Here is a 23,340-nt window from a genome sequence, read left to right as displayed (position 1 = left end):
AGGTCAGCACTGCCTGCACAGGGGTGTTTCCCTGTGGGCTCGCTCTCATGGGGTGGCTCTGGAAGGGGAATGGGGTGGCCATGAGCCACCCAGCTCTTCTGCCCAAGCCCAGGGCCCCTGCCCTCTGAGCAGCCCCTCTGCTTTGGGGGACTCATGTCTGCCAGGGGACACAACCCAAAAGTCCCTGACCTCCTTGGGCCCAGGGTTGTGGGTGGCCACGTGAGCTGCTCTAAGTTCCTTTTGCATGAGGGCACCATCTCCCAGCCCCAGGCACTGACGGAGGGTGGGCTGAGACACATCAGGGGTCAGGCAGTGGCGGGTTCCCACTGTTTTTTCCTCAGGGACCGGGGAAACCAGACATGACAGTCCCAGATCAGCAGTGTGACCAGCTACACCAGGCCCTTCTCCAGTAACCCCTTGTTTCCTTGAGGGCACAGCCAGGTCCCTTCCCCCGTCCTGGTCACAAAGGTGGGGAACAGGCTGGCACCGTACCTGAACACGTCACTCCAGCATCCCGACTGTGATCACAGTATTGTCGAATCCATTCTGTGTCTGTGCAATCAGACAGGGCTGACTCGTTGCCATGACACTCAACATCAGCCATCCAAATGGGGCCAGATCCTGGCCCAAAGTGTGCTTCAGCATGAGCTTTAACAGCAGACCCACAGCGCAGCTGCTTACAAACCACTGCAGCATCATTCGTGTCCCAGCTGATGCCACACACAGTCCCCCACTGGCCCTGGTGTTTCACCTCCACTCTCCCAGCACAGCGTCCGCGGCCATCCTCCAGCTTCACCTCCGCAGCCCCTTCAAACATCGACATGGGACCGCTCAGGAGAGCACCGAGCCCCAGAGTGCAGGTCTAGAAGGCCCCCCCTGCCCAGGCTGAGTCCGAAGCACCACGGTGGGAGGGTGGGAGTCCTCACCCCTCCAGGCTGTCCCTTGGCCAGTGTGGGGGTCCCTGCTCTCCCCACAGCCTGTGAAGGCTAGGGGTGCAGTACTCCAGCCCTTCTGGGATGGGCTATTCACCATAACACAGCCCTGGGAACCTCCTCCCACTCCAATGGCCCCCTCCCATGACCACCCACTCATTGTGCCCCCAGGCCCTGCACAGGAAACCCGCTCCTCCCCAGCCCAACACCCCATAACAGCCCCATGCCCCCAGCCCCACAACTTCCCCTACCGACCACCGACCCTGGCACCACCCAAGCTCACACCTCCCCAGGCCTTTCTGTGTTCTCATGAACACCAACATGATCCCAAGGATCCCCCCAACCCATGTCCCCTCCTGGCCCCTGGTGGCAGCCCTGCCATTGTGCTTGGTGGGAGCCCCTGAGAAGGGAACTTCTCTACCACCTGTGGGTGCAGACAGTCCAGTCCCCCTCTCTCTCTGGGGCACAAACTGCCTTCCTGGTGTCAGGACTCTCTACTGCCTCAGGGGCACAGTACTGGGGAATAAGTCATCCCAAAAGGGTACCCCAGGATGGGTTGTCTTTAAATGCAACCAGGCACAGGAAGTGTAGATACCCTCTCCCAACCAGGTGGACACAGGCAAAGGCACAGAGTCCATGGACTTGAGCTCCTCCTGACCCTCATCTCAGCGGCACTTGGAAAGAAACCCTCTTCCCAAAGGGCTCTTGATGACCCCACTGGTACCCGATGGCCCTGGGCTGTGGGAAAAGGGAGCCGGCACTTACCTCTGCAGAGCTGCACCCAGAGGAGCAGCCACAGCACCCGAGGGGACAGGAGTCCCTCCATTCCCATCCTGAGCCTCCTGCCCTGCTGGCACAGACCCGCTCTTCCCCACTCCCTGTCACAGCCCCTGGGGACTCAGGGGGACGTCGATGATGGGAGGGTGATATATCTCTGCAGATGCCGACCCAGCTGCGGAAGGAGCCAATCGAAGCAGCAGCACCTTTTTAGACGTTATCGGGAGCTATCTCCCCTCCGACACAGCCCAGCCCGCCAATGAACTTCTCCAGCGCCGTTCATGACCATATATGAGGGACATATATGTCCCGCTGCCGGTGTCATGGTCGCTGTGGTGGCGGATCATCATGGGACAAGCTGGGTGTGCAGGGGAATTTGGTTAGTCACCCCTTGCACCCTGCTGTGGGCCTGGAAGCACTGAGCATCTCCTGCGCTGGGCTCATCCAAGAAGCCATGAGGCAAGTGTCCAGCTGCCCCCCAGCTGCGGTGACCATGGAACGGGGACTGCACCAGGGTCTGTGTCAGGATGGGGAGGAAACAGCCCCTGCCCCTGACACGGACCTCACTGTGCTGGGAGCAGCAGCTGGGAGAGGTCTTCATCCAGGGCAAGGGCTCCATCCCAGGAGTGTTGGCTTGTCCGTCCCTCCCTGCAGACCCCCACAGTGAGTCCCTCGCAGGAGCCGGAGCTGGATCATGTCCCTGCCCTGGCAGCAGACAGACAGCCCAGAGGCTCAGACGTGTCCCTGACTCTCAGTGTGTCACCCAGGGGCCGTTATTCCCCGCGGGCGGAGCGGGAGCTGGAGCCTGCAGGTGCACAAACCACAGCCCACGTGGCCTCGCCGCGCTCCCCCCGCTCCCCCCGCAGCGCCCGGGCAGGAAGTCTGTGGTTTCCTCCTGGCGCCGTGGCCAGGCACATCCGTGGGGTGCCCCCGAGCCACCCCCACCCCGACTGCTCCAGCCAGGGCCGCAGGGGCTGCTCCTTCGGCCTCGCAGACACGGGGACGGGCAGCTCCCGTCCCCCGTCATGCCCCTGTCATGCACACGGCCGCTCTGCACCGAGCCCCACGGGCACGGGGTGACATCGGTGACGTGACCTCACGTCCTTCCTACTGCCCAAGCTGTGTGTTCGTGGGTTATACTGACGGTGACCTCACACCCTCCTACTTCTGCTGCCGTGTGCTCATGAGTGGTACCGACAGTGACCTCACGTCCCTCCTGCTGCCACCACCGTGTGCTCAGGGGTTACAGTGACCATGACCTCACACCCTCCTGCTGCTGCTGCTGCGTGCTCAGGAGTCCCGCTGTCACACATGCACGTGCATGTTGCGTACAGGCTTCTGATGACAATGGTTCTTTCAAAAAGACATATTGGGGTGGGGTCCAAGTATTATTGTAATGGCATCAGAAGCGGCCACACAAGCCATATGCCTGCTCCTTGCCCAAAAGCTACACAGGCAGCGGTGAAATCACAAGAGCGACATTCACAAGCCACGTTCCTGCTCCTGGCCTATCAGGTATTCAGACACCAATGACCTCACAAACACCTACATAAACTACTGCTTGGCTCCCAATCTGTCATCTACTCGGGCACCCGTGACACCACAACACCCTACACCACCCATGTTCCTGCTCCTGCCCTACCAGGTACGCGGGCAGCAGTGACTTCACCAGCTCCTACACAACCCATGGGCCTCTTCCTGGCCTGTCAGCTGAGCGGTCACAGGTGACCTTGCAAACACCTACACAAGATGGGGGCTTAGTCCTGGCCTACCAGCTTCTCAGGCACCTGGGACCTCAAAACACCCAGCACAAGACATGTTTCTCCTGGGCTCCTCAGGCACCAGTGACATCGCAGAGACATCCACAAGCCAGGTGACAGCTTTTGGCCTCTCGTCTGCGCAGGCACCAGTGACCTCACAGGCACCTACACGAGCTGTGCACCTGGGCCTGCCTTATCAGCTACTCAGCCAAGAGTGACATCACAAGGACAAGCCCGAGCCACGTGTCTCCTATCAGCTACACCAGCACCAGGGACCTCACCAGCCCCTACAGGAGCCCTGGCCTTGCTCCTGCTCTATCAGCTACTCAGGCACCAGAGACCTGACCCCCACATCTCCCCCTGCTTGCTGTCTGCTCACCTCTGAGATACGACTCCTCACAAGCTCCTGCACAGACCAGAAGCCTCCTCTTGGCCTGTTGGCTACTCAGGCAGCAGCTCCTCACAAGCACATACCAACCTATTTGCTGCGTGCTCGTCTTTTGGGGGGACCCAAGCCAGTACTGACCCCCCTCTCCGTCACTTGCTCACCCCTCCTAGAAGGGGGCCGTAGCCCCTGGGCATGTTCCAGCGTGTCCGTGCCCCACCACCTTTCGGGCACCCCTCCGCCCTCTTGAATTCCCCCCAGCCCACCCTGTCAGGGCTTGTTCTGCAGCCTGGTAAAGTGGGGCACCCCCACCCGGCCTTTTCCTTCTGCTTCCGTTCACATTTAAACTCTAATTCTTCACTACACTAAATCTTATTGAAGAAGGATTTATCCAATTAAAAACGACAATTCAAATTTAGAAACATTCAAAATTTTCAATTCAGAATTATTAATTTAATTTCTATACCTTTATTAATGTTTACCTAGATCAAAATATATATACATATATAGATATATATATATAAGTAGTGTATCTACTTATAAATGAATAAATAAATTTATTAATAGAATTATACACTTCCTTTCATAGATATATTCCTCTAGGTGTATATATTGCCTACCAATCTTATAGTTTTATATCCAAGCACTTCTGGGCCAAAGGAGGCAGGCAGCCAATCCCAGGGGCTGTGTTCCTCTAAAGAAGTTGTCATGGTCGGTGGCCCAGCTGAAGTGCCTCTGTACCAACGCACGCAGCCTGGGGAACAAAGAGGAGGAGCTGAGCACCCTTGTGCAGCTGGAATCCTCACGGCTGGGGTTTGCTACAGGCCACCCGAGCAAGAGGAGCCTTTTGACGAAGCGTTCTTACTTCACCTCCAGGAAGCACCACACTCAGAGGCTGAGATCTACTGGGGGACTCCAGTCACCCTGGCAGCTGCTGGAAGAGCATCCCATGAAGCTGTGAGCAGTGCAGGAGACTCATGGAGTGTGTTGACGAAGGGATTGAGAGCAGCCCTGCAGAGAAGGGCGTGAGGATGCTGGGGCTGGAGTAACTGAACATGAGCTGGACACGTGCGCTGGCGGCCCCAAACCATTTTGTGGTTCTATGATTCGATGTCTCTGTGACCTACACCCAAGGGAGCACATGCCAGTGGTGGTTACCCAGCGGATGTTACTCCAAACCTGAAGTGATCTCAATAAGCTGAGTTTACCACAACAAGACACTCCTAGGAGTAGCTGCTGGCACTTGTGCTCCCTCAAATTCATCTCATCACACACATGAAATGTGTATTCCTAAGTCTGTGATGCAAGAACAAACTTCTGATGCAGTCATTTTGTGTCCCTCCATGGAGGGACAGAGCAGCTCTCTGAGCTGAGGTGAGTGGCTGCTGCTGCAGCTGTGAGGGGCTGGTTGGTGACGATTACCCTGGGGCAGGTTCCCCGGGGTGTCCAGGGACCGTGGCACAGAGCAGGTCCTGCTCTGCTGGTCCTTCCTGTCTCTCCAGAAGGCCTGGCTGTGTGAGAACACTGCTGTGTGCACCCAGCCTTCGCACTCACACAGCTGAGCTCTGCACTGGTGTTTTCCTCTCCCGAGCACTTCCCAGCTCAGCCCAGGCAAAGACAAAGCTGCGTGTGTAAGCAAAGCGAAATAAAGCATTCATTCACTACTTGATTTTCTGCTGCTGCCTTTATTTTGTTTCAAGTATGGAGGGAGTCTGGCTTCTCATGTACGTCTCATCATCGGGATGCTAAAAATGTGAGCTTAGGAATAATATTATCACAAGCCTAAATTAAGAGGAAGAGAGAAAGAGAGAAACAGTGAAAGAGAGAAAGAGAGAAAAGAAAGCAAGTAATATTGGAAGGAAAAAAGAAGGAACGAAAGAAAGAAGGAATGAAAGAGAAAGAAAGAAAGAAAGAAAGAAAGAAAGAAAGAAAGAAAGAAAGAAAGAAAGAAAGAAAGAAAGAAAGAAAGCAAGCAAGCAAGCAAACACGTAAAAAGGTTATGAACAAAAGGTCGTCCTGCTATTTTCTGTGAATATGCTGGGAGTTGTAGGAGAAAGACAGATACCTCATTGAGGGTGAAATAGAGTATATTGCAACAGTTTAGTCAGGGCATCCCTGAGCTCCTCCTTCCTCATGCTGTAGATGAGGGGGTTCACTGCTGGAGGCAACACCGAGTACAGAATTGACACCACTAAGTCTAGATCTGTGGAGGAGATGGAGGTGGGCTTCAGGTAGGCAAACATGCCAAAACTGATAAAGAGAGAGACCACGGCCAGGTGAGGGAGGCACGTGGAAAACGCTTTGTGCCGTCCCTCCCCAGAGGGGATACACAGCATGGCCCTGAAGATCTGCACATAGGACACCACAATGAAAACAAAACACGTAAAGAATAAACAGGCACCAAACACAATAAGCCCAACTTCCCTGAGGTAGTCTGATTGTAAGCAGGAGAGCTTGAGGATCTGGGGGATTTCACAGAAGAACTGGTCTAGGGCATTGCCTTGGCAGAGAGGTATTGAAAATGTATTGGCAGTGTGCAGCAGAGCATGGAGAAAGCCACTGCCCCAGGCAGCTGCTGCCATGTGGACACAAGCTCTGCTGCCCACGAGGGACCCATAGTGCAGGGGTTTGCAGATGGCAACATACCGGTCGTAGGCCATGACGGTGAGAAGACAAAACTCTGCTGACATCAAGAAGGCAAAGAAAAAGACCTGGGAAACACATCCTGAGAAGGAGCTGGCCCTGGTGTCCCAGAGGGAGTTGGCCATGGCTTTGGGCAGATTGGTGGAGATGCAGCCCAGGTCGGAGAGGGCGCGGTTGAGGAGGAAGAAGTACATGGGGGTGTGGAGGCGGTGGTCACAGGCTACGGCAGTGATGATGAGGCCATTGCCCAGGAGGGCAGCCAGGTAGATGCCCAGGAAGAGGCAGAAGTGCAAGAGCTGCAGCTCCCGCATGTCTGCGAGTGCCAGGAGGAGGAAGTGGGTGATGGAGCTGCCGTTGGACATCGCATCCCTTTGTTCCTGAGGTACTGCCAAAGGAGGAAAGCCCACTCACAAGTCAGGACAGCTCTGAGCAAATCTCTTCCCATTGCCTGCCCTTCCAAACCCCAGCTGCGGAAACACACTTTGCCCGTGTCCTTTTTTACGGGAGCTTTCTGCATTGCCCTTGTTGGAGCTCTCATTGTTGCTGGCCAAGTGTGCCGTGAGGAGCAGAGCTCTGCTTGTGGGCTCCCAAGGAGTCATCCCTGCTCCACAGCAGCGGGGATTGGGGAAAGGGGTTACAGCTTCTGCCATTCACTAGTTACCTCATCTGTAATCCACTTGTAACGCAGAGGAGCTGCTCAGCATATTCCTGCAGGAAAACCTCAAGGAAACTCCTGGTTGTCCTAAAGCTGCAGGGACATGAGCAGAGCCAGCTCACTCCTCAGCCTTGTCGGGGGGGAAAGACCACCAGCTCTTCATTCACTGCCCCCCGACCCCCTGCAGAGGGATAGGGAGAAGAGGGAGAAAAAGGAATAAAAATCTCATGGTTGAGACACAGACAGTTTGATAGACCAGTAACGGGAAAGAAAATAACAATCATTGGAAAAGAATATAGGAAACCAGGAGTGATGCAGTACAATTGCTTACCACCCGATGCCCATCCCGAGCAGTGAACACGGATTCCTGCCGCCCGGCCAACCCCCATTTCTGTACTGAGCAGGACCAGCCCAAGGCATTTTAATGCCCTCTCTGGTGGTTTTGGTGCTGAGTTCATGAAGCTCAGACACAGGGGAAGCTGATGAAACCTCTCCAGACGTCAACGTCAGATGTAATTTTGAAAGTTTCTTGGAGCGTTAATGGGTCCTACGGAGGACCATTAGTGCCAAAGGCTCCTGGGGGCTCGTTCGAGGGAAAACTGGAGGCAGTGAGGGCAGGTAGGCAAAGGCAATGGAGAGGTGTCTCTGATGCTGGCTAATGCTGAATGTGTGAGAGGAAGGCAAAGGGCCAAGCCCTGGACTCCAGCCCCTGGGAAGGGAGATCCTGCCCCACAAGCACAGCTCAGGGCTCTTCCTGGGGCATTGTGATGGGAGGACGTGCAATGCCAAGGGCAGAAAGACAGAATGATGGCTCCCGGGTGGGGAAGAGGAGGCGCTAAGGCCCTAGTGCTGTAAGGATAAGGTGTCTTCTGGTAGCCTTGGTGGCACAGACAACAGCCACAGCCAAGAGGAGAAAGACATAAGCAGTGTTGGGGGCTTTCAGCCTTGCCAACTCCCTTGATCGTCTCCACCACAGGCTGTGCTATGGTGTCCCACATCTGCTCCTCTTCCCCTGCAGGCTGCAGGCATCCCCCCTGCTTCCCCGTCTTGCTCTCCCCTCAGCATCTCACTGCCTTTACTCATCTCTCTCCATCGTCCTTGGCTGTTCCTGAAACACAACGCCTTGGGCTGATCCCGACTCCCTCTGGGTGATCTGTTGCAGCACAGCACTGCCCTTGCAGTGGCATTTCTTTCTCCTGCTGTCCAGTCTCCACCTCCCAAGCTGACCTTTGTTGCATTATTTCTTTCTCCTGCTGTTTCCCACCAAAGAAAAGATCCATTGTCTCTGAAACAGTCCTCCAGCCAGGTTCAGGCCATTCCAAGAGTGCCCAGAGCCTCCCTGCCACTGGGCCAGAGAAGCCCAGGTCCCTCAGCCTCTCCACCAAGCACACGTGCACTGGGCCCTAAAGGCCATCTTGGCAGACCTCCTCTGGACACTCTCCAGGTCCTCTCCACTTCTCCAAAATGGGGAGCCGCACACTGGAACACAGCTGTGTGCGTTGGGCCACAGCAGTGCTGAGTCAAAGGGGAAGGTGACTCAAGTTGCCTGGGGGGCACACGCTCCTCCTCCTGCAGTCCCGTAGGCAGCCGGCCTTGTTCATAGTGAGCGTGCACCACTGGCTCATGAGGCGTCCCTCAGGGTGCCCAGCCCCGTCTCCGCAGCGTCACTGCTCAGCACATCAGGTCCCAGCCTGTCCTGCTGCATTGGGGTTATTCTTCCCCGGGATGCAGGACTGGACACTTCTCCTTGAAAGACTTCAAGACATTTCTGTTGGCCAAATCCCAGCGTCTCTCCAGCTGCCCCTGGACTCAAGCTCCCTTTGGTCAGCTGTTAATGTTTGTGTGCAGATGGTCACCCTGATGCTTGCTCCCCAGGGCTCGGTATTGGGGCCAGTTCACTTTAAGATCTTTATCAATGATCTGGATGAGGGGATCGAGTGCACCCTCAGTAAGTTTGCAGATGACACCAAGTTGGGTGGCAGTGTCGACCTGCTTGAAAGTAGAAAGGCATTGTAGAGGGATCTGGTGAGTCTGGATTGATGGTCCAAGGCCAGTGGTATGAGGTTCAACAAGGCCACCTGCTGGGTCCTGCACTTGGGTCACACCAACCCCATGCAGCGTTACAAGCCTGGGGAGGAGTGGCTGGAGAGCTGCCCTGCAGGAAAGGACCTGGGGGTGTTGGTCAGCTGCCATCTGAATATGAGCCAGCAGCGTGCCCAGGTGGCCAAGGAGGCCACCAGCATCCTGGCCTGTGTCAGGAACAGCATGGTGAGCAGGAGTAGGGAAGTGATTGTCCCCCTGTCGGCACGGGTGAGGCCCCACCTGGAGTACTGTGTCCAGTTTTGGGCCCCTCACCACAAAAAAGACATTGAGGTGCTGGAGCAGGTCCAGAGAAGGGCAATGGAGCTGGTGAGGGATCTGGAGAATAAACATTATGTGGAGCAGTTGAGACAGCTGGGATTGTTTAGCCTGGAGAAAAGGAGGCTGAGGGGAGACCTTCTTACTCTAAAACTCCCAGAAAGGAGTTTGTAGAGAGGTAGGGATCGGTCTCTTCTCCCAAGTAAGAGGCGATAGGACCAGAGGAAACGGCCTCAAGTTGTGCCAGGGGAGGTTTAGGCAGGATATTAGGAAAACTTTTTACACTGAGGGGGTTATTAACCATTGGAACAGGCTGCCCAGGAAGTTTTTGAGGCAGCATCCCTGGAGGTATTTAAAAGACGGGCAGACATAGTGCTTAGAGCTATGGCTTAGTGATGGCTTTTGTCAGAGGTAGGTTGATGGTTGGACTAGGTGATCTGAAAGCTCCCTTCCAACCAAGCAATTTGATTTTCCTCTTTTCCTTTCATGCCCTTTTCCGCTCTTTTTCCACTCTCAAGTTCTTCTCTTGGATCATCCTCATCCCCTCCCCTACAAAGAGCCAACTCTTTTTCACCGTTTCCTTGTTGGCCATTCCCTTGGTGTTTCTGAGATGGTGACAGTGGCACTTTCCACCTTCCTCATGACGTCCATGACTAGTAACCCCTTTTCTGACCTCTGCTATCCTACAGCTACTCAATTGTCTTGTTAGAGGAACCACGACTCAGCATGAGCCATCTGCACGTGCAATTTAAATGCTGATGTGCCGGAGCTTCAGTGCACAGGGACCTCGAGACAACTGGTGATGTTGCCAACAGAAACCTCCTCAAGTTTTTCAAGGAGAAGGGGCAAAGTGGGAGAGGACCAGGTGAGGAGTGAGTCTGAGGAGCCGGGCCTGGGGACTTTGAGGGATGCCATATGAGCCTCTGGTAAAGGCTCAGCACCATTAAGGCCAGCTGCACATGGGGTGGTGTTAGAAGGACCGTGGCCATACAGACAAGGGGAGTTATTGTCCCCCTTGAATCAGGACTGGTGTGGCCACATCTGCCCTCATAGCATCCCAGAATGGTTTTGGTTTGAAGGGACTTTTAAAGATCATCCAGTCCAATCCCTGTTTTTTAGGGACATCTGCGATCAGGATGCTCAAAGCCCCGCCCTACCTGACCCTGAACACTGCCAACGATGGGGAATCCACAACTTCTCTGGGCAACCTTTTCCAGTGTCTCACCACCCTCATTGTGAAAAATTTCCTCCCTATGTCCAGTCTAAATCTACCCTCCTTCAGTGTAAAGCCATTGCCCCGTGTCCTGTCATTACTGGCCCTGGTAAAATCTCTCTCTCTCTCTTATAAGCCTGTCTCATAGGTTAAAAGGCCACAAGAAGGTCTCCTTGGTGCTTTTTTGTTTCCACGTTCAACAACATCAACTCTCTCTACTTTTCTTCCTAGGAGAGGTCTTTCCAGCCTTCCAATGATTTTTGGTGATCCTTCCCTTGACCCACTCTAGCAGTTCCAAGTTTTCTTGTGCTGGGTCCCCTAGAACTGGACGCAGTATTCCAGATGAAGTCATATGAGATTGGAGTAGAGACGGGGAATCCCCTCCCTCCACCTGCTGGCCAGGCTTCTGTAGATGCAGCCCAGGCTATGATTGGCTTTCTGGGCTGCTGTCCTGGTTCCGGCAGGGATAGGGTTAATTCTCTCCAGGACACAGACTGTTCTAACAGATGGAGCCCAGAGCCATGGATGAAATGAACTCAATGGACACTTTGGAGGGATGGCCCATAGACTAAGGGCACTATATCTGCATGAATATATATACGTATGTATATACATGACAGGGGAAAGTGGTGGCAATTCATTGGAACCTGTAAGATGTGGGCATGGCATAGATGGTCTGGAATAAGGGGTGGATAATGTCCTGGTTGCGGCGGGGACAGGGTTCATTCTCCCCAGGACGCAGGTATTCCATGCCATGTGAGCCATGCCCACCCTGAGCTGCCTGGGGAGGGGGCAGTACATCTCCACTTGGAGCGGGCTGGGACATCCCGGGTCCGGTCGGGGATCGGCGGGGAGCGTGCGTTCCGTAATCATGTTTGTACATTCCTCTGTCCGAGTGATTGTTGTTGTTTTCTTGTTCCCTTTGCTGTTCTGTGAAACTGCCTTTGTCTCAACCCAAGAGTCTTGCCTTTTTTCTTCCGATTCTTCCCGTATTGGGAAGGCCCGAGCGAGCGGCACGTGGTTCCTTGTTGTCGTCTGAGGCTAAAACACACCACGGGAGCACTGGGACCATACTGGGAGCACTGGGAGTAACCAGAGAGAGATACTGGGAGCACTGTGAGGAGTGAGGGAGTCATACTGGAAGCACTGGGACAGCACTGGGAGCACTGGGGGGAGTCAGGGAGTCATACTGGGAGCACTGGGACAGCACTGGGAGCACTGGGGGGAGTCAGGGGGTCATACTGGGAGCACTGGGACCACACTGGGAGCACTGCGGGTAGTCAGGGTGTCATACTGGGAGCACTGGGACAGCACTGGGAGAACTGGGGGGAGTCAGGGAGTCATACTGGGAGCACTGGGACAGCACTGGGAGCAGTGGGGGGAGTCAGGGGGTCATACTGGGAGCACTGGGAAAGCACTGGGAGCACTTGGGGGAATGAGAGGGTAATACTGGGAGCACAGGGACAGCACTGGGAGCACTGGTTGGAGTCAGGTGGTCATACTGGGAGCACTGGGAGAGAACTGGGAGCACTTTGGGGAGTCAGGGAGTCATAATGGGAGCACTGGGACTGCACTGGGAACACTGCAGGGAGCCAGGGAGTCATACCGGGAGCACTGGGAGCACCCTGGGAGCACTGGGGGGAGTCAACGACTCATAATGGGAGTGCTGGGAGCGCACTGGGAGTACTGGGGGGAGTGAGGGAGTCATACTGGGAGAACTGGACCGCACTGGGAGCACTGGGACCGCACTGGGAGGACTGGGGGGAGTCAGGGGGTCATACTGGGAACACTGGGAGCACTGGGGTGAGACAGTAGGTCATACTGGGAGGACTGGGTCAGCACTGGGGGCAATGGAGGATTCAGGGCGTCGAACTGGCAGGACTGGCAGCGCCCTGGGATCACTGGGGGGATTCAGGGAGTCACACTGGGAGAACTAGGACCGCACTGGGAGCACTGGGTGGAGTCAGCGAGTCAGACTGGGAGCACTGGGACCGAACTGGTGGCACTGGGTGGAGTCAGCGAGTCATACTGGGAGCACTGGAACCACACTGGGAACACTGGGGGGATCCCCGGGGGTCATACTGGGAGCACTGGGAAAGCACTGGAAATACTGGGGGGAGTCAGGGTGTCATACTGGGAGCACTGGGACCGAACTGGGAGCTCTGGAGGGAACCAGGGAGTCATACTGGGAGCACTGGGACCGCACTGGGAGTACTGGGTTGAGTAGTGGGGGTCATACTGGGAGCACTGGGAGCACCCTGGGAGCACTGGGGGGAGTGAGCGTGTTATACTGGGAGCACTGGGACAACACTGTGAGCATTGGGGGGAGTCAGGGGGTTGACCTGGGAGCACTGGGGGGAGTGAGGGAGTCATACTGGGAGCACTGGGGGGAGTCAACGACTCATACTGGGAGCGCTGGGACAGCACTGGGAGCACTGGGGGGAGTCAGGGGGTCATACTGGGAGCACTGGGACAGCACTGGGAGCACTGGAGGAGTCAGGGCGTCGAACTGGGAGGACTGGGAGCACCCTGGGAGCACTGCGGGGAGTCAGGGGGTCGTACTGGGAGCACTGGGACAGCACTGGGACCGCTCTATGCTGGTCCATACTGGGAGTATTGGCCCGTACTGGGATGACTGGTCCGCACAGGGCCGTACTCCATCTCCCATCATCCCCTGCGCCGGAAGTGGGACCGGTTTCCGGCCGCGGTGGGCGTTGCCCTGTGACGCGCGGCAGCGTGGCGGAGCTGGGGTCGCCGCGGGAGGTCGCGCAGGTTGGTTTGCCCGGGGACACCCTGGGGACACCCTGGGGGGGACGGGACACCGCTGAGACTCTCCCGGGACCCCCCGGCCCCCACCCGCCTGTGGGCGGCCCCCGCTACCGGGTCGCGCTCATCGCTCGGTCCCCCCCCGCCATGTCAGCGTGATCCCGCACCCGCTTCCGGGTCCCGCCACGGTTCTGGGTCTCCCCCCCATCCGAGGGTGCCCCCCCACTTTCTGGCTGCGCCCCCCCCGAATATCTGGGTGCCTCCCCCCCATCTCTGGCGTCCCCCTCCCCGTATCTCTGTGTGCCCCCCCCAGTCTCTGGGTACCCCCTCCCGATCTCTGGCGTCCCCCTCCAGTCTCTGGGTGCCCCCCCATGGGTGACAGCCCCCCAGTCTCTGGGCGACTCCTCCCCATGGGTTCCCCCCCCCAGTGTCTTCGTGCCCTTCCCACCTCTTCTCCCCCCCTCCATGGGTGGTGCTCCCTCCCCCCCCAGTCTCTGGGTGCCCCCATGAGTGACACTCCCCACATCTTTGGCTCCCCACCCCATGGGGACACACACTGCCTAATCTGGGTCCCCCCCCCTCGTATCTGGGTGTGCCCCAAGGGTGACACCCCCCCATACTCTGGGCACCCCCCCTCCCCACCTCTGGGTGCCCTCCCCAACCCATGGGTGGTGTCCTCCGCAATGTCCGGGTGCCCCCCCTTGCCCAGGTGTCCTCTCTCATCTGGGTTTCACCACCACCACCCTCCCCCCGGGTGCCGCCACCCCTGGGTGCAGCCCCCCCACGCCCCCCCAGGAGGAGCTGCCGCCCCACGCCCTCCCCCGTCTCTGTCCTTCCTGGTGCCCGAACCCGAGGACCTGGAGGACCTTGACACCCGCCACAAGGTGGGTGTGGGCACAGGGGGTGCAGGCAGGAGAGGGTCCAGGCAGGCGGGCGGCGGGCAGGAGGGGGTGCAGGCAGATGGTGGGGGCAGGCAGGACCTCCCCCGACCTCCAGCTGTGGCAGGAGAAGCTGCAGCAGGAGCTGGAGTTCCTGGAGGCGGGGGAGGAGCACGTCAAGGAGGAGCAGAAGAACCTGAAGAAGGAGCTCCCGTCCCTCCTGCTGCCACCCCTGTGTGCGCAGGGGTTACGGTGACCGTGACCTCGCACCCTCCTGCTGCTGCTGCTGCTGCTGCGTGCTCAGGAGTCCCGCTGTCACCCGCGTGTGTGTGCTGTGTCCGGGCTTCTGTTGACGATGGTTCTTCCAAAAACCCATACTGGGGTGGGGTCCAAATACTATTTTAGTGGCATCATCTACTCAGGCACCCGTGACACCACCCATGTTCCTGCTCCTGCCCTACCAGGTACGCGGGCAGCAGTGACTTCACCAGCTCCTACACAACCCGTGGGCCTCTTCCTGGCCTGTCAGCTGAGCGGTCACAGGTGACCTTGCAAACACCTACACAAGATGGGGGCTTAGTCCTGGCCTGCCAGCTTCTCAGGCACCTGGGACCTCAAAACACCCAACACAAGACATGTTTCTCCTGGGCTCCTCAGGCACCAGTGACATCGCAGAGACATCCACAAGCCAGGTGACAGCTCCTGGCCTGTCGTCTGCGCAGGCACCAGTGACCTCCAGGCACCTACACAATCCCTAGGCCTGTTCCTGGCCCACTGGCTACTCAGGCGTGAGCGACCTCATAAGCACAGACGCAGGGCGTGGGCCTGCTCCTGGCCTGTCAGGTGTCCAGACATGAAGGATCTCACCAAACCTACACGAGCCGTGGGTCAGCTCATGGCCTGTCAGCCTGTCAGCTGACAGCATTTAGTTTTAGGACCATCCCTACCCCACCCCAGAGGAGACCCCCCTCAGACCCAGAGCGCCGCCCCATAGAGCTGCCCCAGCCCCACAGGGCCCCGCACCGTGATGGTGACCAGGATGGGTTTGGGGTTTGGGTGCAGGTTGGGGTCCAGGGAGAAGACGCAGAACTGCACTGGGGAGGTACGGGATTGTAGGAATGTGTCTGAGAGAAGATGGCCATGTGAGCCAGCCTCCCTGCTGTGAGAGATTAGATTAAGGGCAAAACAGGTGGTAGAAGATGGAATTAGTACATGGGAAAAATGAGAACTGAGAAGGCAGAAAACATGTTGTGCTAGTGACTAAGCAATTTACGACGCGAATTCTTGTAACCAATCTGATGTGTGAATGAACTGCATGCACAGCGCGTGGACAGTGTAACGAGCTAATCAGAAATAAGCGAGTCACGTGTACGGCTACAACGCAGGGTATAAAAGATGATGATCTGTGCTTAATAAACAGCTTCTGTTGATTCACATTGGATCGTCTGGAGTCCAGTTATTTCTCCTCAGATGGTGACCCCGACGTGATCCCGATGGGCGCTTGGCTTGAGCAACGGAACGCGAGGGGCGGAAGACCCAGAAGGAGATCCACCGTCTGGAGGACGGCTCAGCTGGACTGAGACCGGGCGGATTGGGCGGCAATCCGGAATAAACAGACAACGTGGCCACGGACACCCGGAGAGAGGTGAGCAGCCGGGGCAGGAGATGGGGCAACAAGTAACAAAAGAAGAAGGGGCTATATTAAGACTTCTCCTGCATATCCTCTCTAAGAGAGGGGTGAAATACGATGAGCGTATGCTCCGAAGGTTGTTAATATGGTGCAGAGAGAACGGATTTGCACCAGAGCCCCAGACAGCTTTTAAAGCAGAAATATGGGAGGCTGTTGGGAAAAAACTGTGGGAAGTGATAAGTAAAGGAGACAAAGAGGCATCACCGTTGGCGACGACATGGTGGTTGGTGTTATCGACCTTACAAGATATGAAGGCGGAGCGAGCCACAGCGGCCGGGGCTTTTGCAGCATTACAACCCACGGGAGGAGGATCGAACAGGCCAGGTCCGAAGGTTTGGGACGATCCCCTGCTGATCCCCTCTGCTCCACCTGAGGAAGTTCCAGAGAAAGAAGAACCGATGGAGGAGGACGTTCCCTGGCCAGCACCGCCACCCTCGGAAGCAAGACCAACGGCACCTCCACCAGAGTGGTACAACCCCAGAACTGGGTTTTATGAAGGTCCACCTAAGCCTCCACGGCAACATGTAGATGTGCAGCCCAGACCACCTTTTGATCCATCACTGTACCCACTGCTTCCACCGTCGCCTCCCTCTCCCGCTGAACAAGAATTGCCGCAAGGCGCATGCGCGGCGGCAAAAACACTGCAACAGAAATTGGAACAGTTAGAGAGAGAACAACAGAGACCATGGAAACAAGAGGAGGAGCAAGCGATATGAAATATGGAGAGGTGACAGAGGGGTGAAAGCGGGGGGGTATGGGGCGGCGGTAACAGGAACGCGGGAGGAGAGTTGGGTAACGGGAACGTGGGAGGAGAGTTTGGGGGGTGCGACCGCGGGCTCAGGGGAGCCGCCGGATCCGCAAGTGCATTGGAAAGGAATCATTCAAAATGCCTTGGTAGAGGGTATAATGTTACCAACAGCATTTCCGGTGATACTGGGGGGAACTACGGGAGGTCGAAGGAATCCCAATAGATGGGAGGGTCTTCCTTGGCCGATCGTAAAAGAAGCGAGAAAATTAGTGTATGACTTTGGCCTTAATTCTCCCTACACTCAGTCGTTTCTTAACAATTTTTTCACTACTAATATTATGACTCCTTTTGATAGCCGGACACTGATGTCCATTATCCCCACCCCAATGCAAGAACTAACGTGGAGATCAAGGTGGGAGGATGGTGTACAACGTGCAGTGATAGCGAATTTGAATAGAGTGGAGGGGGATCCGTTGCGGCTGGCAACCATGGAGATGTTATTAGGAACAGGTCCTTTCGCTGATGCTCAGCGACAAGCGCGGCTAGATGTCGCTATCTTACAACAGTCCGCAGAGTTGGCTCGCGAAGCACTGAGGACGTTGCCAGAGGATGGCAAGGTCACTCCCCCATATACGACGATAAAACAGGGCCCCAGCGAGGGATTCATGCAGTTTCTTGATAGACTAAGGAATGCGTTAGACCGGGGAGAACTGCCAGTGGCAGCCAAAGAGGCGGTATTTCAATCATTGGCCGTAGAGAACGCAAATCCAGCCTGTAAGCGTATCTTGCAAACTTTGCCTCGACACGCCACCGTTACCGACATGATAGAGGCATGCTGTAGGGTAGGGACACCTGAAGAACAGGCAGGATTTTTGGCCTCCGCTTTTGCTGCGGCTGTCAAGCCCTTGATTAATAATCGTAATTTGGGACCGAAATGCTTTAAGTGTGGGAAGGTCGGTCATTTGAAGATACAGTGTAGAGTAGGAAAGCAGAGGGGAGAGACAGATATGACGCCTGCTAGGAGCGGAGGAACGGGAGGATTTACGGGCACATGAAATCGGTGTCAGAAATTTGGACATAGAGCATCTGAATGCCGCTCAAAATTCCATAAGGATGGCACGCCATTGGGAAACGGGCTGATGAGCGCGGGGGGCCCGAGCGCGATGACACAAAACAGGCCTCAGGGTCAGGGTGCGTGGGTAGTGCAGCCTCTGCCCCACAGGGAGTGCCGGAGCGGACGTGGCAACAATAAAGGAGGTTACCCTTACAGACTCCCAAGTGCAGTGCATTCCTACTGATATGGAAGGGCCACTGGGGTATGGACTGAGTGCACTATTATTGGGACGATCTTCCATTACCAGACGGGGTTTGTTTGTGTTACCTGGGGTAATAGACGCTGATTATACAGGTCCAATTAAAATAATGGTATGGACACCCACTCCACCTGTGCATATCCCAGCGGGTACTCACATTGGACAACTAGTGCCATTTAAGGCCGCTGTTCCGACAGCCGGAAATCAGATAAGGGGGGGATAAAGGTTTTGGCTCAACAGGTAATGCCGATATATATTTAGCCCTGAAATCAGTAAAACAAAGCCCTTGCAGCGAGTTGCCCTAAGAGCACCAGGGGGTCAAAAGTGCGTACTTGATATGCTTGTAGACACCGGCGCTGATGTGACTATTATCAGTCAAGGTCGTTGGCCACCCTCTTGGCCCGTAGAAGACCCAGCTATACCCATAATGGGGGTCGGAGGAACTCAGACAACAAGAATAAGCAAAGAGGTGATCCAATGCCAAATGCCTGATGGTGGAGCTTGTTCAATACGACCGTATGTGCCAGTAGCGCCGGTGTGCCTGCTGGGCCGGGATGCTTTAAGTCAACTGGGTGCTTGCTTAACGACTGGGGGGACGGGTTTTCTGGGGCGGCCATTGGGGAAGGGCGACCTCTTTTGAAATTGAAGTGGAAAACGAACGACCCGGTATGGGTGGACCAATGGCCGCTCAATTCGGAAAAAATCGAGCAATTGAGCAATTAGTACAGGAACAGTTGGAGAAGGGACATATAGAACTAACAACCAGCCCTTGGAATACACCCATTTTTACCATCCCAAAACAGAGTGGCAAATGGCGGTTATTGCATGATTTACGAAAAATTAATGAGGCTATGGGGGACATGGGTGCTTTACAGCCAGGTTTGCCATCCCCTATCATGATCCCTAAAGGGTGGGAGATTCTGATAATAGATCTGAAGGACTGCTTTTTCACAATATCCTTGCACCCCGATGACTATCCGAAATTTGCTTTTTCCGTGCCAACAACACATAAGAACGGGCCTATGTGCAGGTATCATTGGATAGTGTTGCCACAGGGAATGAAAAATTCACCCGCCTTGTGCCAGATGTACGTAGCATGGGCTTTGGCACCAGTGCGGAAAAAACACCCTGAGTGGATAATTTATCATTATATGGATGACATCTTGACAGCTGGACAACAATTAGAGTGTGACAAGGCTATTGAGGAGCTGCAGCAGGTACTAGGGAAAGCAGGGTTACAAATTGCACCAGAAAAAGTTCAAAAAGAACCACCCTGGAAATATTTAGGATGGGAAATATCTAAAACTACAGTTAGGCCACAGAAGTTGGAGATTAGAACACACATTTCGACGCTGAATGATGTTCAAAAACTCTTAGGAGATCTAAACTGGGTCCGTACATTGTGTGGTCTTACAAACGAAGACTTAGCACCTCTCATGCGCCTGTTGCAAGGAGGCGGTGGCGTTGATGCCCCCAGACAGTTATCCTTAGACGTGCAGAAGGCGATGCAGATGGTCAGTGATAGGGTCGTCTATGCCTACGCGCATCGATGGGACCCTGATCATTCGATAGGTTTATTAATTATAAATCATGACGAACGTCCTTTCACTTTAGTAATGCAATGGGTACAGGAAAGGGACCCGCTACAAATTTTGGAGTGGATTTTCTTATCTGGCCAACCAAAGCGTACGGTTACCCCGAGGATAGAGGCGATGGCGCAACTCATGATTAAAGGGCGTCAGAGGATCGTTGAGATATCCGGACAGGAACCTGAATATATGGTAATTCCTTTAGTAGCTGAATACTTGCAGTGGGCCTTACGACACTCTATGGCGTTGCAGATTGCGCTTTTGAACTATGCTGGAACAGTTAAGGTACATTCGCCTCCGCACAAGTTTTTTAGTGTGCTACAAGTAGGACACATTGAGGAAATTCCCGCTTTGTCTCAACGACCTGTCCGAGGGCCGACAATCTTTACAGATGCCGGGGGGAAGACACAGAAAGCAGCAATAACATGGTACACGGACAATAAATGGCATGATATTGTGATCATGGACTGTAAAGGGTCCACACAAAAGCTAGAATTACGCACTGTACTAGAAGTGTTTCGCAGGTGGACAAAAGGAGGTATTAATATCATATGTGACTCCTTATATGTGGTTGGAATCGTTCAACGAATGGAGCGTGCTTTGCTGAAGGAGGTCAGTGATGAGCAGCTGTTCACCCTGCTCCATGAACTGTTGCTCCTACTCAGTGAACGGCACGATCCTTATTTCATCACCCATATTCGCAGCCATTCGGGGCTCCCAGAAGGTTTAGCTGAGGGCAATAGACGAGCTGATAAACTTGTGGCTCCTGCATGGGCCGCACCACCTCCAGATAAGTTTGTGCAAGCACGTGCCTCTCATACATTCTTCCATCAATCTGCACGAATGCTGCGCAGACAATTTGGGATCTCGGAGTCTGACGCCCGAGGTATAGTGCAAACTTGTGCTGATTGTCAACCATTTATACCTAACTTCAACCCAGGCGTCAGTCCCCGAGGGCATGGACCTTTGGAGTTCTGGCAGACTGATGTAACCCATGTGTCAGAATTTGGAAAACTGAAATTTATACACCTGAGTGTAGACTGTTATTCAACTGCAATTTGGGCAACTGCGCAGACTGGTGAATCCAGTAAACATGTACAAAGACATTTGCGATGCGCGTTCGCGGCCTTAGGCGTACCGCGTGTGATAAAGACTGATAATGGCCCAGGGTACATAGCCCGCTCAACAGAGGTATTTCTACAGCTGTGGGGCATTACACATGTGACTGGCACACCACATTCTCCGACGGGTCAAGCCATAGTGGAACGCATGAACCAGTCTTTAAAAAATTTGCTTCAAAAACAGAAAGGGGGAGAGCAAGGGCTGAGCCCTTTAGATCGACTGAACAAAGCCATTTACATCCTGAACTTCCTACGCCTCCCTCAACACTGCCTTGTACCTCCAATCGTGCGGCACGGCGCAGGTCTACAGAGAGACCTGGGGGATTTTAGGCAGGAAAATGGCATGGTAGCAGTTAAAAACAGTGTGACGGGGAAGTGGGAAGGACCGTGTAGACTATTAACCTGCGGTCGAGGATATGCCTGTGTCGTTACAGATGCCGGAACCAGATGGGTACCAGCCAAGTGGATAAAGCCCTGGTTTGAGCAGACGGATTCAAATGAGTTACCCCACAACACCAACAACAATGGTGAGGGCTGAAGAAGTGCAGTGCCCTAGGTGTGGAACTGTGACCCATGGATCCTTGTGCCTTGTGAGGATTGTCGAGGCTGGTGGTGGTTTGAAAGACCACGTGCTGCGGCCCGGTGTGCTGTGTGTTTTTATAAGGAATTAGGTAAAGTGATAGGGTATGCTGTCTGTTTTTAATCCGGTGTGCTGTGTATTTTAATTCCGGTGTGCTGTGTGTTTTAATAAGGAGTTAAGTAAGGTGACAGGGTGTGCTATGTGTTTTAAATCCGGTGTGCTGTGTGTTTTAATAAGGAACTAAGTAAGGTGACGGGTTTAATTCGTTTAGCTATTGCAACAGGGCATATGGAGTCAGGTTCACCTCAACACGAGCTGGCTGAACGACAGGAGATTAGGGAAGCCTACCATTCACAAGGACTGGCCAGGGTGTGTGACATACAGTGCCGTTACACGGTGCTGCTGCCAGAGGTTTGGTCGGTTCCGGAGGACCAGTGGGAACAGGTGGTACGTCACTGTAGCAACAGGTTCGGTCATCTACAGCGCAGAAAGAAGGGCAAGGGTACTGATATTTGAAGATGCCACGGGGAATTAGTGTCGGGCTTATCCTCGTGATTGGAAGTTGCAGCTGAGCACAAAATTGAGAACCCTTGGTATTTCGGCTTCTTTTAATACAGCAGGATTCAATTCAGTTTACCCAACATTTAACGCGTCCCTAGTGAACTTTTGTGGAGACACCACAGGGGTGATGATTGATTTCTGCTGTTGGCTCAGGGTCATGGATGTGAAGATTTTGAAGGTATGTGTTGTATGAACCTTTCTGAACACTTATCATCCATTCATAAGCAGTTACGGGAGCTGAAGGATAACATGTCCAAATTAAAAGTGGTTAAAAATGGTTTTGATGATTGGTTAAGCTCATGGGGTATAACGGGATGGTTATCAGACTTACTAAAGCAAGGGCTCATGCTATTGTTGGTTATATTATTATTGATTATGGTAGCCTCGTGTGTTCTCCGCAAAGTGACTGACATGATAGAAAATGCCATGTATAAGGTGTGGCTGGCTCAAGAAGAAAAAGGGGGTATTGTAGGAATGTGTCTGAGAGAAAATGGCCATGTGAGCCAGCCTCCCTACTGTGAGAGATTAGATTAAGAGCAAAACAGGTGGTAGAAGATGGAATTAGTACATGGGAAAAATGAGAACTGAGAAAGTAGAAAACATGTTGTGCTAGTGACTAAGCAATTTACTATGTGAATTCTTGTAACCAATCTGATGTGTGAATGAACTGCATGCACAGCGCGTGGACAGTGTAACTAGCTAATCGGAAATAAGCAAGTGGCGTGTACGGCTACAACGCAGGGTATAAAAGATGATGATCTGTGCTTAATAAACAGCTTCTGTTGATTCACATTGGATTGTCTGGAGTCCAGTTATTTCTCCTCAGCAACCTCTGCCATGTATCTGAGCTAGTAAGCTACATATGAAACTCCTGTCACTGCTAACGCCTCGAACCATCCAGTCCATCGAATGACCGAGGGGTGGAGCGGAACTCCTCCTGATTCTTCTAGACAATCTGCTTCTCCATTATGGACATGTCAAACACTTACCTGGAAAATGAACGCCTGCGCTCCTTTTGCACCTTTTGTATTCCATCAACTCCTTAGCAAAAGCATTCGTTTGACCTTTATTACAATTAGAGTTTGACCTTTAGGACAAAACGACACCAAGAAACAAACCGTGCCCAACGTGAGAAAACGTATACTGCACGCAAGCGCAAAAGGTGCATGTCCTATTTAAGCAAAACCAGTTTAGAATTCCTGTAAGTTGAAGGGACAGTTTTAGAATTACGTTTGTCTTCTTTTAGTTTTGCACGTTTGCCATCTGCAAGAAAAAAGCCTGTTGAAAAAAATACTATGTCATTTTTGCTTATGCCAGATGCACTTCAGTGTAACTGCAGTCCAGTACGCTCTCAAAATACAAAAATGAAAA

General features: G+C 54.0%; 1 protein-coding gene and 1 long non-coding RNA gene across 5 annotated transcripts in view; one reads left to right on the top strand and one right to left on the bottom strand.

Moving 5' to 3' along the window:
* LOC128903423 (deleted in malignant brain tumors 1 protein-like) overlaps window positions 1-23,340 on the bottom strand; it is a 162,567-nt gene that overhangs the window by 6,874 nt on the left and 132,353 nt on the right. Inside the window, exon 10 of the mRNA XM_054187434.1 lies at window positions 493-796. Coding sequence (XP_054043409.1) covers window positions 493-796 — 304 coding nt within the window. The remainder of the gene's footprint in view (window positions 1-492; window positions 797-23,340) is intronic.
* Window positions 13,425-21,661, top strand: LOC128903413 (uncharacterized). 4 transcript variants are annotated; one of them, XR_008464079.1, is made up of 4 exons: window positions 13,898-14,373; window positions 15,788-16,012; window positions 16,304-16,784; window positions 21,263-21,661. It is a non-coding gene; the product is annotated as an uncharacterized LOC128903413 (long non-coding RNA). The 4 variants fall into 4 exon arrangements; XR_008464081.1 differs by lacking the exons at window positions 16,304-16,784; window positions 21,263-21,661 and adding an exon at window positions 13,425-13,495 and having other exon boundaries at window positions 14,285-14,373; window positions 15,788-16,288; XR_008464080.1 differs by lacking the exons at window positions 16,304-16,784; window positions 21,263-21,661 and adding an exon at window positions 13,432-13,495 and having other exon boundaries at window positions 14,266-14,373; window positions 15,788-16,288.

Source organism: Rissa tridactyla, unplaced genomic scaffold, assembly GCF_028500815.1.
Source record: "Rissa tridactyla isolate bRisTri1 unplaced genomic scaffold, bRisTri1.patW.cur.20221130 scaffold_33, whole genome shotgun sequence".
Taxonomy (NCBI): Eukaryota; Metazoa; Chordata; class Aves; order Charadriiformes; family Laridae; genus Rissa; species Rissa tridactyla.
This window is presented reverse-complemented; position numbering and strand designations above follow the sequence as displayed.